Below are 19,058 nucleotides of genomic sequence, written 5' to 3' on the forward strand. Positions count from 1 at the left end.
TGGGATTAATCTCCAAAATATACAAACATCTCATGCAGCTGAATATCAGAAAAACAAACAACCCAATCAAAAAAATAGGCAGAAGATCTAAGTAGACATCTCTCCAAAGAAGACATACAGATAGCTAAAAAGCACATGAAAAGGTGCTCAACATCACTAATTATTAGAGAAATGCAAATCAAAACTCCAATGAAGTATCACCTCACACCAATCAGAATGGCCATCATCAAAAAATCTAGAAACAATATGTGCTGGAGAGGGTGTGGGGAAAAGGGAACCCTCCTACACTGTTGGTAGGAATGTAAATTGATACAGCAACTATGGAGAACAGTGTGGACGTGCCTTAAAAAACTAAAAATAGAGCTACCATATGATCCAGCAATCCCACTCCTGGGCATATATCTGGAGGAAAAACATGGTTCAAAAGGATATATGCACCCCAATGTTCATTGCAGCACTATTTAAAATAGCCAGGACACGGAAGCAACCTGAATGTCCATTGACAGATGAATGGATAAAGAAGGTGTGGTATGTATATACAATGGAATATTACTCAGCCATAAAAAAGAATGAAATAATGCCATTTGCAGTGACATCAGTGGACCTAGAGATTGTCATACTGAGTGAAGTAAGTCAGACAAAGAGAGACAAATATGTGATATTGTTTACATGTGGAATCTAAAAAAAGTGTACAAATGAACTTATCTACAAAACAGAAATAGAGTTACAGATGTAGAGAACAAACTTATGGTTACCAGGGGTAGGGGGGAAGGGATAAATTGGAAGATTGAGATTGACAGATACACACCACTATATATAAAATAGATAACTAATAAGGACCTACTGTATAGCACAGGGAAATCTACTCAATAATCTCTAGTGGGCTATATGGGAAAAGAATCTAAAAAAGAGTAGGTATATGTGTAACTGATTCACTTTACTGTACACCTGAAACTAACACAACATTGTAAATCAACTATACTCCAATAACAGCAACAAAAAAAGACAAGCAAAAGAGTAAGCAGAAACTAAATAATAATTAATAAAGACTAAATTAGTCAAAAAAATAAGTAAGCTATTATATGAGTTTAATAGTAACAAATAAAATTTATTTATATTATTAAATTATACAAGTATATATGAAGGTATAACACATGTAAATCTTTATGTACCAAATTATACTTGGTCGAAATATGAAAACCAAAATCTATAACAAATTTTAAAGAATAAAGGAAAAACTATTAGGTGGGGGATTTTTAGGACATTTAAGTAGACCAAAAAATTAAATTAAAATATGGAGAAGGGGATTCTAATCCAGGGTCTGCCTTTCCATGAACCCTGTAAAATAATATAATACAGTATGCCAAATTTTGTTTATATGGATCTATGTATACATGTATGAGTATCTTCTAGGTGACTAGGCTTTGACAAAACACTTATTAATAAGTGCAGTTCTTCTGGAAAACAAGTTGACACAATCAAAAGCTCTTAGAAGGTTCATCTCATCTGCATTACTTTGGGTTCAGGGGAAGCAGATGCCAAAACAGGATTAGAAGTACAAGAGATTTCCAAGAGAAGGAAGGAAGCAGGAATAGGGTAGGAAGAGTCTTGGACTGCAGCAAGTTCCAAGGAGGGTTCAGCTTGGCTGATGGTGATCCCCCAAGCTGAAGTCACCCATTGGAGTTATTTGTCCTACCATTCTGGGTCATTGGTGAGATCAGCCTACAGGAAGTGACACCTCACAGACCGTGCTGGTGAATCTATACAGGCAGGGCTGGAGTTATTGACCAATGAGGATTCCCCCACAGCAGGGCATTTTCATGGTTGCCTATCACCTAAATCAGGAACCTCACTTTCAGAATGGTATTTCAAGGAAGTAGTTCAGAGCAGATACAATCTTTTACGTACCAGGATGATTATCATAATGTTGGTAAAATATAATATAATTTAGAAAATGTCAAAATTTTGGAATATTCCATTGCCATTAAAATGAAAATATGATTTTACAGAGAAATTAAAAATTAAGACAAAGCAAAAATGAAAAGTAGTATAGAAAATTGAATGTGCAACGTGCTTATGATTCTGCAGTAGTTAAATAATCTGCCTATTCCTGCAATACAGAAAGATTTAAAAGAACATGAGAAAGAAAGAGCTAACAGTTGCTGAATTAGGGTGGTGGAATTTGGAGTCACTTTTTATTTCTCATATTTTTGATATGTATTTATTACATTTTTAAAAAGGTATTCAATCAGTGATATGAAAGCATTAAAGCTTATTATACCTGGAGTTCATGGCCAGGATCATGGCTTGATTACTTAACAGGCCTGAGTATGCATCCCATAGGCTGGCAGCTGTTTGCACCTGTAAGTACCAGGAGAGAGAAAAGAATCAATGATGACAGACCTGTGGGGCTCATAACATCATGTGTAATTCTGTCTTTTACAGAAACCAAAGGGACCAAATTGGACTTGAAATATAAGCCCAAGGGTTTATAGAAGTGATGAGACCAGACAAACTGTAATTTAAACCTATGCATGATATTAAATGCTGGCCTTTTACAGCCAACCACTGTGCTTATATAATTAGCATTTCCAGACAAAAATTTATTAGGAATGCTCTTTACCAGGTGCCCTCCTATACAACACTCTAACCATTAAGTGCAGTCTGCTCAGTGTGGAGTCTATCTATAAACTTATCAGCAAGGTGATTTAAATCAGGCCTTACTGAAAAATGTCCAAACTCACACTACTATAGAATGGGAACCATGTACAGGTCAGTGTATAGCTGTCTAATATAACTATTTAAATTTATAAATGATAATAAATGGGATTCCATTAAGAATCTCCACTTCTTTTTTTTTTTTTTTTTTTTTTTTGCGGTACGCGGGCCTCTCACTGTTGTGGCCTCTCCCATTGCGGAGCACAGGCTCTGGACACGCAGGCTCAGCAGCCATGGCCCACGGGTCCAGCCGCTCTGCGGCATGTGGGATCTTCCTGGACCGGGGCACGAACCCGTGTCCCCTGCATCGGCAGGCGGACTCTCAACCACTGCGCCCCCAGGGAAGCCCAAGAATCTCCACTTCTTTATTCAAGAAGTTGGAGAACTGGAGAAGACCTAATAGAATAGCACCTCTTTTCTTCTGCACATCCCACTCTTGTTCATGCAAGCCTCTGTTGCAATGTCACTTTCTTGTATCAGACCCATTAGTGCTGTTTATAGAAATTCTCAGCCTCTATTTCTGAAATAGCTCAAAGTTCTCTTTTAGGTACTGCTGTATAATAATGGTATTTCAAAGGGAATTTATTCCTCTAGTGCATGGCAAATGACTGCCCCTGAATACTTCGCACATTAAATAAAAGCCCTTCTCTGTTTGCTAAGTGCTGCTTTGCTGACTCCAGCATTGAGTGCCCTGTGGGATCTGTGTTTTGCCTCTGTGGAGTGTAAGAGCAATCTTGATGGATAGAGCTATATGCGTGTCTATTAAGATCGTGTTGTGGACTGCGTGTTTGAATTTTGAGAAATTTCGATGTTGAAACCCTAACCCCCAGTGTGATGATATTAGGAAGTGGGGCCTTTGGGAGGTGATTAGGTTTAGAGGAGGTCATGAGAGATAACCCCTATGATGGGATTAGAGCCTTTATAAGAAGAGACATAAGAGAGCTTGCTTGCGATTTCTGTCTCCACCATGTGAGGATGCAAGGAAAGGATGGCTGTCTGAAACCCAGGAAGAAGAACCTCACCAGATACTGAATCTACCATTCTTTGATCTTGGACTTCCCAGCATCCAGAACTGTGAGAAATAAATTTCTGTTGTTTAAGCCACCCATTCTCTGGTACCATGGTAAACCAGCCCAAACAGATGAGAGAGTCTGACAAACTTCCTGATTGGGGATCTGAATTAAAAAATGGCATCTCCCCACTAGGGATAAGCATCCTGCCATGACCTTCCTGGGAGTCACCACACTGATCATTGTCTAACACCTCTTCTCTGGGCTGTGCTCAGGCTGAGTGGTTCAGAGGACTTATTCTCCTTTCTCTAAAATATTTATATTCATATCTAGCATTGATTCCTAACAATGCCAAACATGATTTTACTTAATCTTGAGAGAATAATTCTTTGCTATGTTATTTATTAACATACTGCACATTATTATTACTTAGAGAGCATGGAATCTTCTATATGGTAGACAACTCTCACTGTAACATGGAAGAATAATGGTGATTGGTCTATTTTGGAAAGACATTTTTGTCCTTGTCACCACTTCCATTTAATTTGGCCAGAAATCTACTAGTTGTGTTTCTCTGGGCAGTGACTAACTGAACATTTTGTTGATATAAGCAATGATCCTTTGACAGTATTGTTTCAATGGGAACTTTTCTTATACAATATGTTCTAACTGGGCTTGAGTCCTTAGAAATTAATTTGTAACACTTTAAATTTAAAGCACTGATTCTCAACATTGGCAGTACATTAAGGGGTTAAAAAATATTGATTTTGATTCCTGGGCCACACCTCCAGAGATATGGATTTAATAGGTCTGTATTCAAGACCAGGCATCAACATTAAAAAAAAAAGCCTTCCAGAAAATTTTGATGTACAGCCAGAATTGAGAAGCCATTTTTAAGCCTGTAGCTTGCTTGTACAGTAATAATCGTCATTACGTTGATCTCTAATAACATGGACCTCTGCTTCCCCTCTGTTAGCTAGGATCTCTCTTTTCCAAATTTGTTACCACAAATCCATCACCAGTTTATTGTTCTGCCCATATTACTTTAGCGTCACATCTTTTGTTGATTCACTGATTTACAGCAAATATCCCTTCCTTGTTATAAGCATGCTTTCACCTGTGCCATATATACTGCTAATGTTTATCTAATTCCAAAAGCCAGTGCACACATTGATAAGCAGTAAGGATTGTCTAACATGTACAGACTGATTCTCCAGTGGTGTCGGTATAGGGAGTTATAGGATTTAGCCAGGAATTTCACCTGCTTTTCCCAATTAGGCTTTTTGTTATTGTTTCAAATATATAACATGCTCACCAGTGTTCCCAGAAATTCTTCAGTGCCTCCTCTGGGGAGATGTGATTATCATTCTGGCTTTAACTTCTATTATATGGATAAGTTCTCTTTTATATCATTTTCAATGACTCCTTAATCACTCTGGGTCTTCACTGGAAACCCACAGTAACTGATAAAACGGTCACAATCCTGGGACTTCCCTGGTGGCGCAGTGGTTAAGTATCTGCCTACCAATGCAGGGGACACAGGTTTGAGCCCTCATCCAGGAAGATCCCACATGCCTCAGAGCAACTAAGCCGTGCGTCACAACTACTGAGCCTGCACTCTAGAGCCCACGAGCCACAGCTACTGAGCCCGCGTGCCACAACTACTGAAGCCCGTGCGCCTAGAGCCTGTGCTCCACAACGAGAAGCCACTGCAATGAGAAGCCTGCGCACCGCAACGAAGAGTAGCCCCCACTCACCACAACTAGAGAAAGCCCGTGCACAGCCATGAAGACCCAAAGCAGCCAAAAATAAATAAATTAATTAATTTAAAAAAATGCTCACAATCCTGGAAATCTGTACTTTGTAATATATTTCATAACACTGGATTCTAGGGCCAGTCTGGTGGGCCTTAAGCTTCCATATTTATTATTTTGGCTTTGTTCTCTAAACTATCCATGTGCTTTTTATATATATCTTATATCATTGACATTTTTTGTTCAATATCGCTTGTCATTCTTGGCCAGAAGAATTGGAGTTGTGCCCACTTGACTAGTTTCTTAAATCTCAGATGTTTCAAATCACATATGGATAATGTGTGTTTTCTTATGCCACCTTAGCCAGGGAGAAAATGGTATTATCATAATAATCATTATTCTGAGGGAATTTGAATTCCCTCTGGTAATTCCCAAACTATCCTGGGAATGTTCAAAGGGAGCCATGGACTTGATCTTCTAGAATACTATGTGAGTCTGAACTTTTCCCTTAATCTTAGCTCACTAGAATGTCTCCTTTCTCTGATAATAGCAAAATGTCAAAAGTTCAGAGAGATGAGGCATCTGAATTGAGGGCATGAATATCCAATGCCCTTACCTCTTAGGCTTTCTGTCTTGTGCTGGTGCCTTACTGAAGGTAGTGATTGCTGTTGCTGATGCTCTTGTGTCCCTACCAACACTGCCAAGGCCAGATACCGAGATAGGTGAAGGCTACACCCAGAATAAATTCACTGCCTACTCCCAGATCCAGTTAAATTATTTTCTACTACTGCAAAAAGAACCAGAACCAGTGTAACTACACTGTGCACTCTCAGTATTGTAGTTCTTAACAGATTTTACTTGTTCTTATATTCATTCCTTGCTTGACTTAAACTCTGGGGAAGATTGATGGGACAAATCCCTGAAAGAAAGTTACTGTGCTGTTATATTATGTAGAATTGCCCTACTCCTTTTTTTTTTTTTTCTAATTAATCATTCTCTTTAAACTAGTTTTGTGCCTCCACTGTCTTTTCTTAGAAAGTTCTTTTCCAGGGAGATGTGGGGCCCTCATCTCTGCACACTACTGGAAGGCCTACTTCACCAAATCTCCAGACATTTTAGGGTCTTAGCATCAACATATCTTGGCTCATGAGGGTACCCCAAATACACACTTCCCTCATCAAAAATCCTTTGCCATCCTTACAAATCTCCCCTCAACCAAGAATCTTGTTATGGAAAGATGAAGAACTAAATATAATATCTCTGCAAGATTGAATCCCCAGGATACAAACATTTTCAGTTGATCATCAGATAGTTGTTTAGTGTCTACTGTGTACTAGGTGCTGTGTTAAGCAGTGGGGTTAGAACAGGGGCAAGACAGATAATTTCTGCCAGTAATCTCATGGGAAAGAAAACTTGAAACACAGGAAATCAGTAAGTATTCAACAAAAGAGGATTTATAGGGATGATTAAGGGAAGCTAAACTAGCAGAGGGTATCAAGGAAAATTTGTTTTCTGAAGAAGTTTTAAGCTCAAACTTAGAGATTATGGGGGTGAGGAGAGCAGAGGAAGAGTTTTTCAGAGAAACACTCCGGGTTAAGGACTTGACTTGAGAAAGGGTTTGTTGCATTACAGACACCGTTCTCAACCCTCACTGAGCCTTAAAATCATTTGGATCCCTTCCAAAAATACAAATGCCTAGACTTCACCCCACACAAGTGAATCAAAATATCTGAAGGTGTGGCCCTAGCAACAGTATTTTTAAAAAAAATCTCCACACATAATCCTAATATGAAGCCAGGAATGAGAACCATTATATCAGAGGACATGAAAGGAAACCACATGGATGGTGCAAAGAGAGTAAGGACAGTGGAAAATCATGGGGCCAGAAAGGTTGAATCACAGCTGGTCCTTTTGTGAGTAATAAAGATTACTACTCATCTCTAAGGACCATGGGAGGCATTTAATAGAAGGAGGGACAAGATCACAGGGCTGCTTTGTAGAGATTTGATTGAATATGATAAAATTGTTGCCAAGAGAATGTTACCGAGGTGAGAGATTGTAACAGAGTAGGATTAGAATACTGGCAGTGGAAAAAGAGAGATAAGTAGTGACTGGTAGCAATATCAAATGCTGCTTAAAGGTCACACAAGAAAAAGAAAATTATTATTTGGATTTGAGACATGAAAGCCACTAGGGACCTAGATGGGAGTAGCTCAGTAGAGGATTTCTGTAGATGCTCAGTCTGGCAGGTCATCATGCTGACTAATCAGCTCAGGTCTCACATTTGGATGTGAGGTCCTCAGTTATCTGCAGATACAAATGAACAAAGAGAAAGACTACTAGCCAAAGCTTACTTTTCCTTTTTACATGACCAAAGTCAACAAGTGAGACTGTCAAAAAAAAGTGAGATTGTATAATTGAGGCAAAACCATTTGTTTCCATTTTAGAACCATGTGTGCTGGGTACAATACTTGTCATTTTACTGATTCTGGTGTGACATATTAATACTCATTGAAACTTGATATTCTATGCCTAGAGACCTATACCTTTCTCCTTATCAGTTTTCTCTGCTGGATTTCTGCCCCTTGTGCTTTCTTTGATTTCTCTACCCCAAACAGAGAAGCGAGCGCTTCTGTTGAGCTGCATTATTATTGATGGCCACTAGAGTATACTCTCTTGAGATAACTCAAAATTTATAGCATGACAGTAAAAGCAGAGAACCTCTACAAACACAGAGACCCAAATATCTCTCACTTCCTTAATGGGGAAGTTTTCCACTTTTTTTTCATTGGGAACAGCAAAGAGAGGAACCTTTTTAAAGCTTAGGTATACATGGACATCATAACCAGGTAGTATGTCCAATATCACTGCCTAGTAATATCAACCTAGTAGTGTGTTGTTGTTTTTTTATTTTATTTTTAAATTGAAGTAAAGTTGATTTACAGTGTTGTGTCAATCTCTGCTGTACAAAAAAGTGACTCAGTTGTACACATATAGACATTCTTTTTTAATATTCTTTTCCATTTATGGTTTATCACAGGGTATTGAATATAGTTCCCTGTGCTGTATAGTAGTATCTTGTTGTTTATCCATCCTATATACAATAGTTTACATCTGCTAATCCCAGGCTCCCAGTGCTTCCTTTCTCCACCCTCCCTCCCCTATGGCAACCTTGTGGAATCTAGAGTGTTGTTTTAAGTCCAAGTCTCAATGTGACTTCATTCAAAAACTTGTTGGTGACTGCCTACTTTGGAGCCTTATATTCATAAATATCCATTTCAATATCTGATAGAATTCTGCTGATAAAACTTACTGGTTTCTTTCCCTCTCATCTTTTTAATATAATTATATAAACCCTCAGAACTAGTAATACATGGTATTATTAGTATGTAAATATAATTTCAAAAACCCTGAGCAGAATAAGTGATGAAAATCATCATGTTCACATCAACTTCAGTGGTCCAAGAGGATGAGGATTCCTAGTTACTCTCTTCCTTTTCCAAGCCTACTTAAAACTCATTTCTCTAATATATCCCTAGTTTAGACCTGGATTAGACCTCTGAGTTAGGTCATAATGGATTACTGTAATAACATAAACATTCTTCACAACTCTTCTATGATATCCATTGAAGCCCCAAATTTTTATTCCTAATAATAAGGTTTAGCCAGCTGGTGATACAGACATTGTTTCCTAATCCCCACATTTTAGAAAGGCCTATAGAACAGGCCCTTATTTTGGAACAATTTCAAGTCAGCTTTACCCAGTCCATCTAGGACTTTAATTTGCCATCTGTTATGCCTTTTATTATCCACTTTGACAATATTAATGTTATCTAGGGACACTAATAATTCTGGATAGGTCATATTAACAAACTGCTTCTCTATTCAGTATCGAAAGGTTCCCCTTTAAATGAATAGATCTCTAATGGGCAGAAAAAGTCTTTATTTTTATCCTCATTAGTCAATGTTATCTGGTTGTTGGAAGTGATAACACTGACTTAGTAAGTCTAACCCACGGAGAACCACAAACATTTCAGTAGGTAGTCTAGTGACCCTTGAAGGCAAAATAGAGAGTATTAGCTCAGTGATTATGTTAATATGCACACATTAAAAAAACTTCCACATTTCTTTTTACTATTACTATTGGGTAGACATTTAACAAAGCAGTTAGAATGAACCACAAAAGTACATTTTAATTATATGAATACCTAAGGCATTAATCTCTCCTCAAACCATCCTTCTAGAGCATTATTTAAACTGTCTTGTCAGTGAACATTCTGATGTGCCAGATCACTAATACACACACAACAATCCATCCACAAGGAGAAACTCTTTGGTTCTGTCCTGAGTTGATTCTTCAGTATGTTTTCATGTGTCTCAGATCAAAGCCATGAGATCTTGGGATTTCTTAAAATGTCACAATACAATGTCTAACTAATAGTAATCTCAGAAGGAAAGAATGAAGAAAACACAAGGAAGAAAATTTTCCAATAAATAACGCAAGATCTTCTCAAAGATAAATGGCTGGAATCTTTAGACTGAAACATGAGTAAGTGCTTAACATACTTGAATAAAAAATACACCTAAAACTATTTTTATGAAATTTCAGTCTAGCCAAGATGAAGAAAAATCTTAAAGCCTTCCAGAAAGAGAAAACAGGTGACAAAAGCTAGAGAATCAGATCATGATCAGATTCTTCATTGGTTATACTGGATACCAGAAAAAATGTAAGTTATGCCTCAGATTTTATTTTTTAGAGAAAATGATCTGCAACCTAGGGAAATGGCTGGAATCATAATTTATGATAGCTGTTCTTATGGTGGTATTTTAAAAAACTCATCTATATTGCATCATTTTAAAAAATGGAAACATAGCACTTTTGTAAAACTAAAAAAGCATTTAAAATTGATCATATATCCACTTCAGAAACAAAAAATCTCTAAGTTCCCAGAGACAGAAATTGTGCAGGTCACATTCTGCGCAATAATGGTATGAGATTATATGTTAAAAATAAAAGAATGGAATAATGGATATCTATATGCAAAAAGATGAATTCATATTTCTACCTCACACCTACACAAAAATCACTCAAAATAGATAATAGATCTAAATCTAAAAGCTAAAACTATAAATCCTTTAGAAGAAAACATAGGAAAAAATCTTTGTCACTTTTGGTTTAGGCAAAATTTCCTTAGATGTAGTCCCCAAAGCACAGTCAAAAGAAAAAAAAGATAAATTGGACTTGATCAATACTAAAACTTTTTGCTCTTCAAAAGACACAATTAAGGAAAGGAAAAAAAAATCAATGTACTGGGAGAAAATATTTGCAAATCATATATTCTACACTCAATAACTGTAAATCTATAAAATACACCTAGATAAATGATTAAGAAATATTTAAGGTATACATGAAGAAAAAACTTTACTGAAGATTCAAGTAAGTGAGAGAAAAAAACATGTTCCTGATGACAAGACAATAATTTAAATAAATTGTCCATAAACTAATCTATAAATTTATACAATTCTAATCAAATGCCAAAAGAAATTCTGGGAGAAATTTCACAAGCACAGTCCGAAATTCTTCTGAAAGTGTAAATGAGTAAAATTAGCCAATACATTTTTTTCTTTTCATTTTGAATTTTATTTTATTTTTACACAGCAGGTTCTTATTAGTTATCTATTTTATACATATTAGTGTATATATGTCAATCCCAATCTCCCAATTCATATGTTTGTTCTCTACATCTGTGTCTGTCTTTCTGCCTTGCAAACCAGTTCATCTGTACCATTTTTCTAGATTCCTAGATTTCTAGATTAACGCATTAACATATGCGTTAATATACAATATTTGTTTTTCTTTTTCTGACTTCACGCTGTATGACAGTCTCTAGGTCCATCCACGTCTCTACAAATGACCCAATTTCGTTCCTTTTTATGGCTAATATTCCATTGTATATATGCACCACATCTTCTTTATCCAGTCATCTGTTGATGGGCATTTAGGTTGCTTCCATGACCTTAGCCAAGACATTTTTGAAAAAGAGGAATAACTGTATAGATTCACCAAATTAGATGCAGAAAGAGTTTGTGTTATATAGCCGAGCTATCTATAATAGTTTAAATGTGTGACAGTTTCTTTATTGCTGTGATTTGGTAAGATAACATTGACTATTCTGGCTGAAACCAAAAGATTCTGCTGAAGCTGCTGCTGCCACCTGTCAAAGGCATTGATAATATTGCTAGTGCTTGCTGATGGAGTCCCATGACTGCTGATACCCATTATCAAGTTAACTGGCTTATTTCACTTAGCATAATACCCTCCAGGTCTATCAATGTTGTTGCAAATGGCAAGATTTCATTCTTTTTTAGGACTAATATTCCATTGTATATATGTACCACATATTCTTTATCCATTTATTTGTGAGTGGACAATTAGGTTGCTCACATATCTTGACTACTGTAAATAATGCTGCAATAAACATGAGGGACATATATATTTTCAAATTAGTGTTTTTGTTTTCTTCAAATAAATACAAAGAATTTGAGTTGCTGGGTCGTACTAATATAATATTGTAATTCAACTATATTTCAATTTAAAAAGATAGAGAAAACTAGGATTGCACAAAAGATGCTCTCACTTCATAGCAAAAGCCACAGGTGACCTCATTCCCTCTCACCATTTTAGCCACTCATTGTTTCTCTCTTTTTTACAGCAGCCCCATCTTTCTGGGACTCAGAAGCTGGGGCTGTGCTATTGCGAGATTCTTCCCCCTCTTCTACCAGCCTATTGTCCTTGAATCACACTATGCACCTTGATAATATCTTCACACAAGATATGTTCTTCCCTTGCAGGCTCTTCCTTCCTGGTAGTTCTGTCTCATCTGGAGTGGTCCAGACATGCCCGAATTCTAGAGAATTCAATTTAGGCTCAAATTGTGACCTCTACACAAAACAAGTTTGCTTTTTGTCCCATGAACCATTTGACCATCTCCTTTCTGTTGACAACTATATGCAGCCTAAGTCTATGTCATTCTCTTGAATATAATTTGATTTTTGGACTTGATCTTGTCCATAGCTAAGTGAAATATAAACCCTGATTCTGAAAAACAAATTAAGAACTGAAATTGTAGTGCAATTTTAACCTTCTTAGGACCATATTCTTACTTTACAGGCTTAGCAGCTGTCTTACTGATTCCTGCTATGCCTCCAGAGATAAATTGGTGTCTAATAAACTTTTTTCTGTAATATAAATGGCATAAATTAGCTCTTTATGTTTTCTAGATTTTCTGTTCACTTCATATTGTCAGTAAAACTCTTCATCACTCTATTGGCAATGACTGTGTTTAGACTACTCTATTTCTCTAACAGTGTATATATTTCACTAGGTCAAAACAAAGTATATTTATTGCTCACTGATGGCAAATCTCCACTTTGCAATCCCTACTAGGAACGAAACAAGATAAAACAAAAAAGAATTTCAAATTCACACAGTAAGATACTTTGCTCTCTATTAACTTACTTTATTAATTAAAATCCCTCTTCCCCAGAGAAATAAAAAGTGATTGGGGGTGGCTTAGAGGCAAAGACAAAAATCCGATGATATAAAATTAAAATAAAGATAAAATTGATGATTTGAGGATGAGGGACATTCACAGACATACATAGTAAACAGCACCTTTACAAGAGCAAGAGATGGATTTCAAATTTAGATACAAATGAATAGATTGATCCAGTGATGAAACTTAGATTATCTATAGAAACATCTTTTTGAATAAACTTTTAAAGCATTATACCCATTTTGTTTAAACATTTTAAAAAATAATGCACAGCTCTGGAACGAAAAACCACATTCACAGAAAGATAGACAAGATGAAAAGGCAGAGGGCTATGTACCAGATGAAGGAACAAGATAAAACACCAGAAAAACAACTAAATGAAGTGGAGATAGGCAAACTTCCAGAAAAACAATTCAGAATAATGATAGTGAAGATGATCCAGGACCTCAGAAGAAGAATGGAGGCAAAGATCGAGAAGATGCAAGAAATATTTAACAAAGACCTAGAAGAATTAAAGAACAAACAAACAGAGATGAACAATATATTAACTGAATTGAAAACTACACTAGAAGGAATAAGTAGCAGAATAACTGAGACAGAAGAATGGATAACTCAACTGGAAGACAGAATGGTGGAATTCACTGCTGTGGAACAGAATAAAGAAAAAAGAATGAAAAGAAATGAAGACAGGGGCTTCCCTGATGGAGCAGTGGTTGGGAGCCTGCCTGCTGATGCAAGGGACACGGGTTTGTGCCCCGGTCTGGGAGGATCTCACGTGCTGTGGAGTGGCTGGGCCTGTGAGCCATGGCCACTGAGCCTGGGCGTCCAGAGCCTGTGCTCTGCAATGGGAGAGGCTGTGACAGTGAGAGGCCCGCGTACCGCAAAAAAAAAAAAAAAAAAAAAAAAAAAATGAAGACAGCCCAAGAGACCTCTGGAACAACATTAAACACAACAACATTCACATTATAGGGTTCCCAGAAGCAGAAGAGAGAAAGAACCTGAGAAAATATTTGAGATATTATAGTCGAAAAATTCCCTAACATGGGAAAGGAAATAGCCACCAAAGTCCAGGAAGTTCAGCGAGTCCCATACGGGATAAATCCAAGGATAAACATGCTAAGACACATAGTAATCAAATTGGCAAATATTAAAGACAAAGAAAAATTATTGAAATCAACAAGGGAAAAACAACAAATAACATACAAGGGAACTCCCATAAGGTTAACAGCTGATTTCTCAGCAGAAACTCTACAAGCCAGAAGGGAGTGGCATGATATACTTAAAGTGATGAAAGGGAAGAAACTACAACCAAGATTACCCTATCCAGCAAGGATCTCATTCAGATTCGATGGGGAAATCAAAAGCTTTACGGTCAAACAAAAGCTAAGAGAATTCATCACCACCAAACCAGCTCTACAACAAATGCTAAAGGAACTTCTCTAAGTGGGAAACACAAGGGAAGAAAAGGACCTACAAAATCAAACCCAAAACAATTAAGAAAATGGTCAAAGGAACATACATATCGATAATTACCTGAAACGTGAATGTATTAAAAGCTCCAACCAAAAGACACAGGCTTGCTGAATGGATACAAAAACAAGACCCATATATATGCTGTCTTCAAGAGACCCACTTCAGACCTAGGGACACATACAGACTGAAAGTGAGGGGATGGAAAAAGATATTTCATGCAAATGGAAATCAAAAGAAAGCTGGAGTAGCAATATTCATATCAGACAAAATAGACTTTAAGGAATGTTATAAGAGACAAGGAAGGACACTACATAATGATCAAGGGATCAATCCAAGAAGAAGATATAACAATTATAAATATATATGCACCCAACATAGGAGCACCTCAATACATAAGGCAACTGCTAACAGCTGTAAAAGAGGAAATCGACAGTAATACAATAATAGTGAGGGACGTTAACACCTCACTTACACCAATGGAGAGATCATCCAAAATGAAAATAAATAAGGAAACAGAAGCTTTAAATGACACAATAGACCAGATAGATTTAATTGATATTTATAGGACATTCCATCTAAAAACAGCAGATTACACTTTCTTCTCAAGTGCGCACGGAGTATTCTCCAGGGTAGATCACATCTTGGGTCACAAATCAAGCCTCAGTAAATTTAAGAAAATTGAAATTATATCAAGCATCTTTTCTGACCACAACGCTATGAGATTAGAAATGAATTACAGGGGGAAAGATGTAAAAAATACAAACACGTGGAGGCTAAACACTACATTACTAAATAACCAAGAGATCACTGAAGAAATCAAGAGAAAATCAAAAAATACCTAGAGACAAATGACAATTGAAAAACGACAATCAAAAACCTATGGGATGCAGCAAAAGCAGTTCTAAGAGGGAAGTTTATAGCTATACAAGCCTACCTCAAGAAACAAGAAAAATCTCAAATAAATAATCTAACCTGACACCTAAAGGAATTAGAGAAAGAAGAACAAACAAAACCCAAAGTTGACAGAAAGAAAGAAATCATAAATATCAGAGCAGAAATAAATGAAATAGAAACAAAGAAAACATTAGCAAAGATCAATAAAACTAAAAGCTGGTTCTTTGAGAAGATAAACTAAATTGATAAACCATTAGGCAGACTCATCAAGAAAAAGAGGGAGAGGACTCAAATCAAAATTACAAATGAAAAAGAAGTTACAAAAGACACTGCAGAAATACAAAGCATCCTAAGAGACTACTACAAGCAACTCTATGCCAATAAAATGGACAACATGGAAGAAATGGACAAATACTTAGAGAGGTATAAGCTTCCAAGACTGAACCTGGAAGAAATAGAAAACATGAACAGATCAATCACAAATAATGAAATTAAAACTGTGATTAAAAATCTTCCAACAGGGACTTCCCTGGTGGTGCAGTTGTTGGGAATCTGCCTGCCAGTGTAGGGGATGCCATTTCGAGTCCTGGTCCTGGAAGGCCCCACATGCCACAGAGCAACTGGGCCCGTGCACCACAACTGCTGAGCCTGTGCTCTAGAGTCCACAAGCTACAACTACTGAAGCCTGTGCACCTGGAGCCTGTGCAGCAAGGGAAGGCACCACAATGAGAGGCCCGTTAACCACAACGAAGTGTAGACCCCGCTCACCACAACTACAGGAAGCCCACGCGCAGCGGCAAAGACCCATTGCAGCCAAAAATAAATAAATAAATTTATTTAAAAAAAAAATCTTCCAACAAACAAAAGTCCAGGACCAGATGGTTTCACAGGTGAATTCTGTCAAACATTTAGAGAAGAGCTAACACCCATCCTTCTCAAACTCTTCCAAAAAATTGCAAAGGAAGGAACACTCCCAAACTCATTCTATGAGGCCACCATCACCCTGATACCAAAACCAGACAAAGATACTACAAAAAAAAGAAAATCACAGATGAATATAGATGCAAAAATCCTCCACAAAATACTAGCAAACAGAATCCAACAACACATGAAAAGGATCTTACACCATGATCAAGTGGGATTTGTCCCAGGGATACAAGGATTCTTCAATATATGCAAATCAATCAATGTGATACACAATATTAACAAATTGAAGAATAAAAACCATATGATCATCTCAATGGATGCAGAAAAAGCTTTTGACAAAATTCAACACACATTTAGGATAAACACTCTCCAGAAAGTGGGCATAGAGGGGACCTACCTCAACATAATAAAGCCCATATACGGCAAACCCACAGCAAACATCATTCTCAATGGTGAAAAACTGAAAGCATTTCCTCTAAGATCAGTAACAAGACAAGGATGTCCACTTTCACCACTATTATTCAACATAGTTTTGGAAGTCCTGGCCTTGGCAATCAGAGAAGAAAAAGAAATAAAAGGAATACAAATTGGAAAAGAAGAAGTAAAACTGTCACTGTTTGCAGATGACATGATACTATACATAGAGAATCCTAAATATGCCACCAGAAAACTACTAGAGCTAATCAATGAATTTGGTAAAGTTGGATACAAAATTAATACACAGAAATCTCTTGCATCCCTATACACTGATGCTGAAAAATCTGCAAGAGAAATTAAGGAAACACTCCCATTTACCATTACAACAAAAAGAATAAAATACCTAGGAATAAACCTATCTAGGGAGACAAAAGAACTGTATGCAGAAAAGTATAAGACACTGATGAAAGAAATTAAAGATGATGTGAAGAGATAGATATACCATGTTCTTGGATTGGAAGAATCAATATTGTGAAAATGACTATATTACCCAAAGCAATCTACAGATTCAATGCAACCCCTATCAAATTACCAATGGCACTTTTTACAGAACTATAACAAAAATATCTTAAAATTTGTATGGAGACACAAAAGACCCCGAATAGCCAAAGCAGTCTTGAGGGAAAAAACGGAGGTGGAGGAATCAGACTCCCTGACTTCAGACTATACTACAAAGCTACAGTAATCAAGACAATATGGTACTGGCACAAAAACAGAAACATAGATCAATGGAACAAGATAGAAAGCCCAGAGATAAACCCACGTACTCATGGTCATCTAGTCTATGACAAAGGAGGTAAAAATATACAATGGAGAAAAGACAGTCTCTTCAATAAGTGGTGCTGGGAAAACTGGACAGCTACATTTAAAAGAATGAAATTAGAACAATTCCTAACACCATACACAAAAATAAACTCAAAATGGATTAGACACCTAAATGTAAGACCAGACACTATAAAACTCTTAGAGGAAAACATAGGAAGAACACTGTTTGACATAAAGCACAGCAAGATCTTTTTTGATCCACCTCCTAGAGTAATGGACATAAAACCAAAAATAAACAAATGGGACCTAATGAAACCTAAAAGCTTTTGCACAGCAAAGGAAACCATAAACAAGACGAAAAGACAACCCTCAGAATGGGAGAAAATATTTGCAAACGAATCAACGGATTAATTAAATTAATTACATCAAGGATTAATCTCCAAAATATATAACCAGCTCATGGAGCTCAATATTAAAAGAACAAAGAACCCACTCCAAAAGTGGGCAGAAGACCTAAATAGATATTTCTCCAAAGACATACAGACGGCCAAGAAGCACATGAAAAGCTGCTCAACATCACTAATTATTAGAGAAATGCAAATCAAAACTACAATGAGGTATCACCTTACACCAGTTAGAATGGGCTTCATCAGAAAATCTGCAAACAACAAATGCTGGAGAGGGTGTGGAGAAAAGGGAACCCTCTTGCACTGTTGGTGGGAATGTAAACTGATACAGTCACTATGGAGAACAGTATGGAGGTTCCTTAAAAAACTAAAAATAGAATTACCATATGATCCAGCAATCCCACTACTGGGCATATACCCAGAGAAAACCACAATTCAAAAAGACACATGCACCCCAATGTTCATTGCAGCAGTATTTACAATAGCCAGTCACGGAAGCAACCTAAATGCCCATCGACAGATGAATGGATAAAGAAGATGTGGTACATGTATACAATGGAATATTACTCAGACATAAAAAGGAACGAAATTGGGTCTTTTGTTGAGACATGGATGGATGTAGAGACTGTCATACAGAGTGAAGTAAGTCAGAAAGAGAAAAACAAATATCATATATTAACGCATATATGTGGAACCTAGAAAAATGGCACAGATGAACCGGTTTGCAGGGCAGAGATTGAGACACAGATGTAGAGGACAAACGTATGGATACCAAGGGGGATAGCTGCGGGGGGGTGGTGGTGGTGGTGTGATGAATTCGGCAGTTGGGATTGACATGTGTATAAAATTGATGACTAATAAGAACCTGCTGTATAAAAAAAGAAAAAAAATAATAATGCACACACATGTACAGTACAGCACAAAAGAGTAAATAGCAGACAAAGATTCCAAGTCTTTATCTATCTAGAGGTAGAATACGCAGATATGGGCGCGCTAATAACATTTTTTCAGCTGAGACAAGTAGGAAATTGTTCTGTTTTTTCCTGTAAGTCTTCCACTGTCCTCTATTCCCTTTCT

General features: G+C 36.9%; 1 protein-coding gene across 1 annotated transcript in view; it reads right to left on the bottom strand.

Annotated features, from left to right (window-relative positions):
• The window catches only part of MROH9 (maestro heat like repeat family member 9), a 92,342-nt gene that overhangs the window by 72,238 nt on the left and 1,046 nt on the right, over positions 1 to 19,058 (bottom strand). Inside the window, exon 2 of the mRNA XM_073790794.1 lies at positions 2,282 to 2,361. Within this exon, the coding sequence (XP_073646895.1) occupies positions 2,282 to 2,361 (80 nt within the window). The remainder of the gene's footprint in view (positions 1 to 2,281; positions 2,362 to 19,058) is intronic.

Source organism: Tursiops truncatus, chromosome 1, assembly GCF_011762595.2.
Source record: "Tursiops truncatus isolate mTurTru1 chromosome 1, mTurTru1.mat.Y, whole genome shotgun sequence".
NCBI classification, from domain to species: Eukaryota; Metazoa; Chordata; class Mammalia; order Artiodactyla; family Delphinidae; genus Tursiops; species Tursiops truncatus.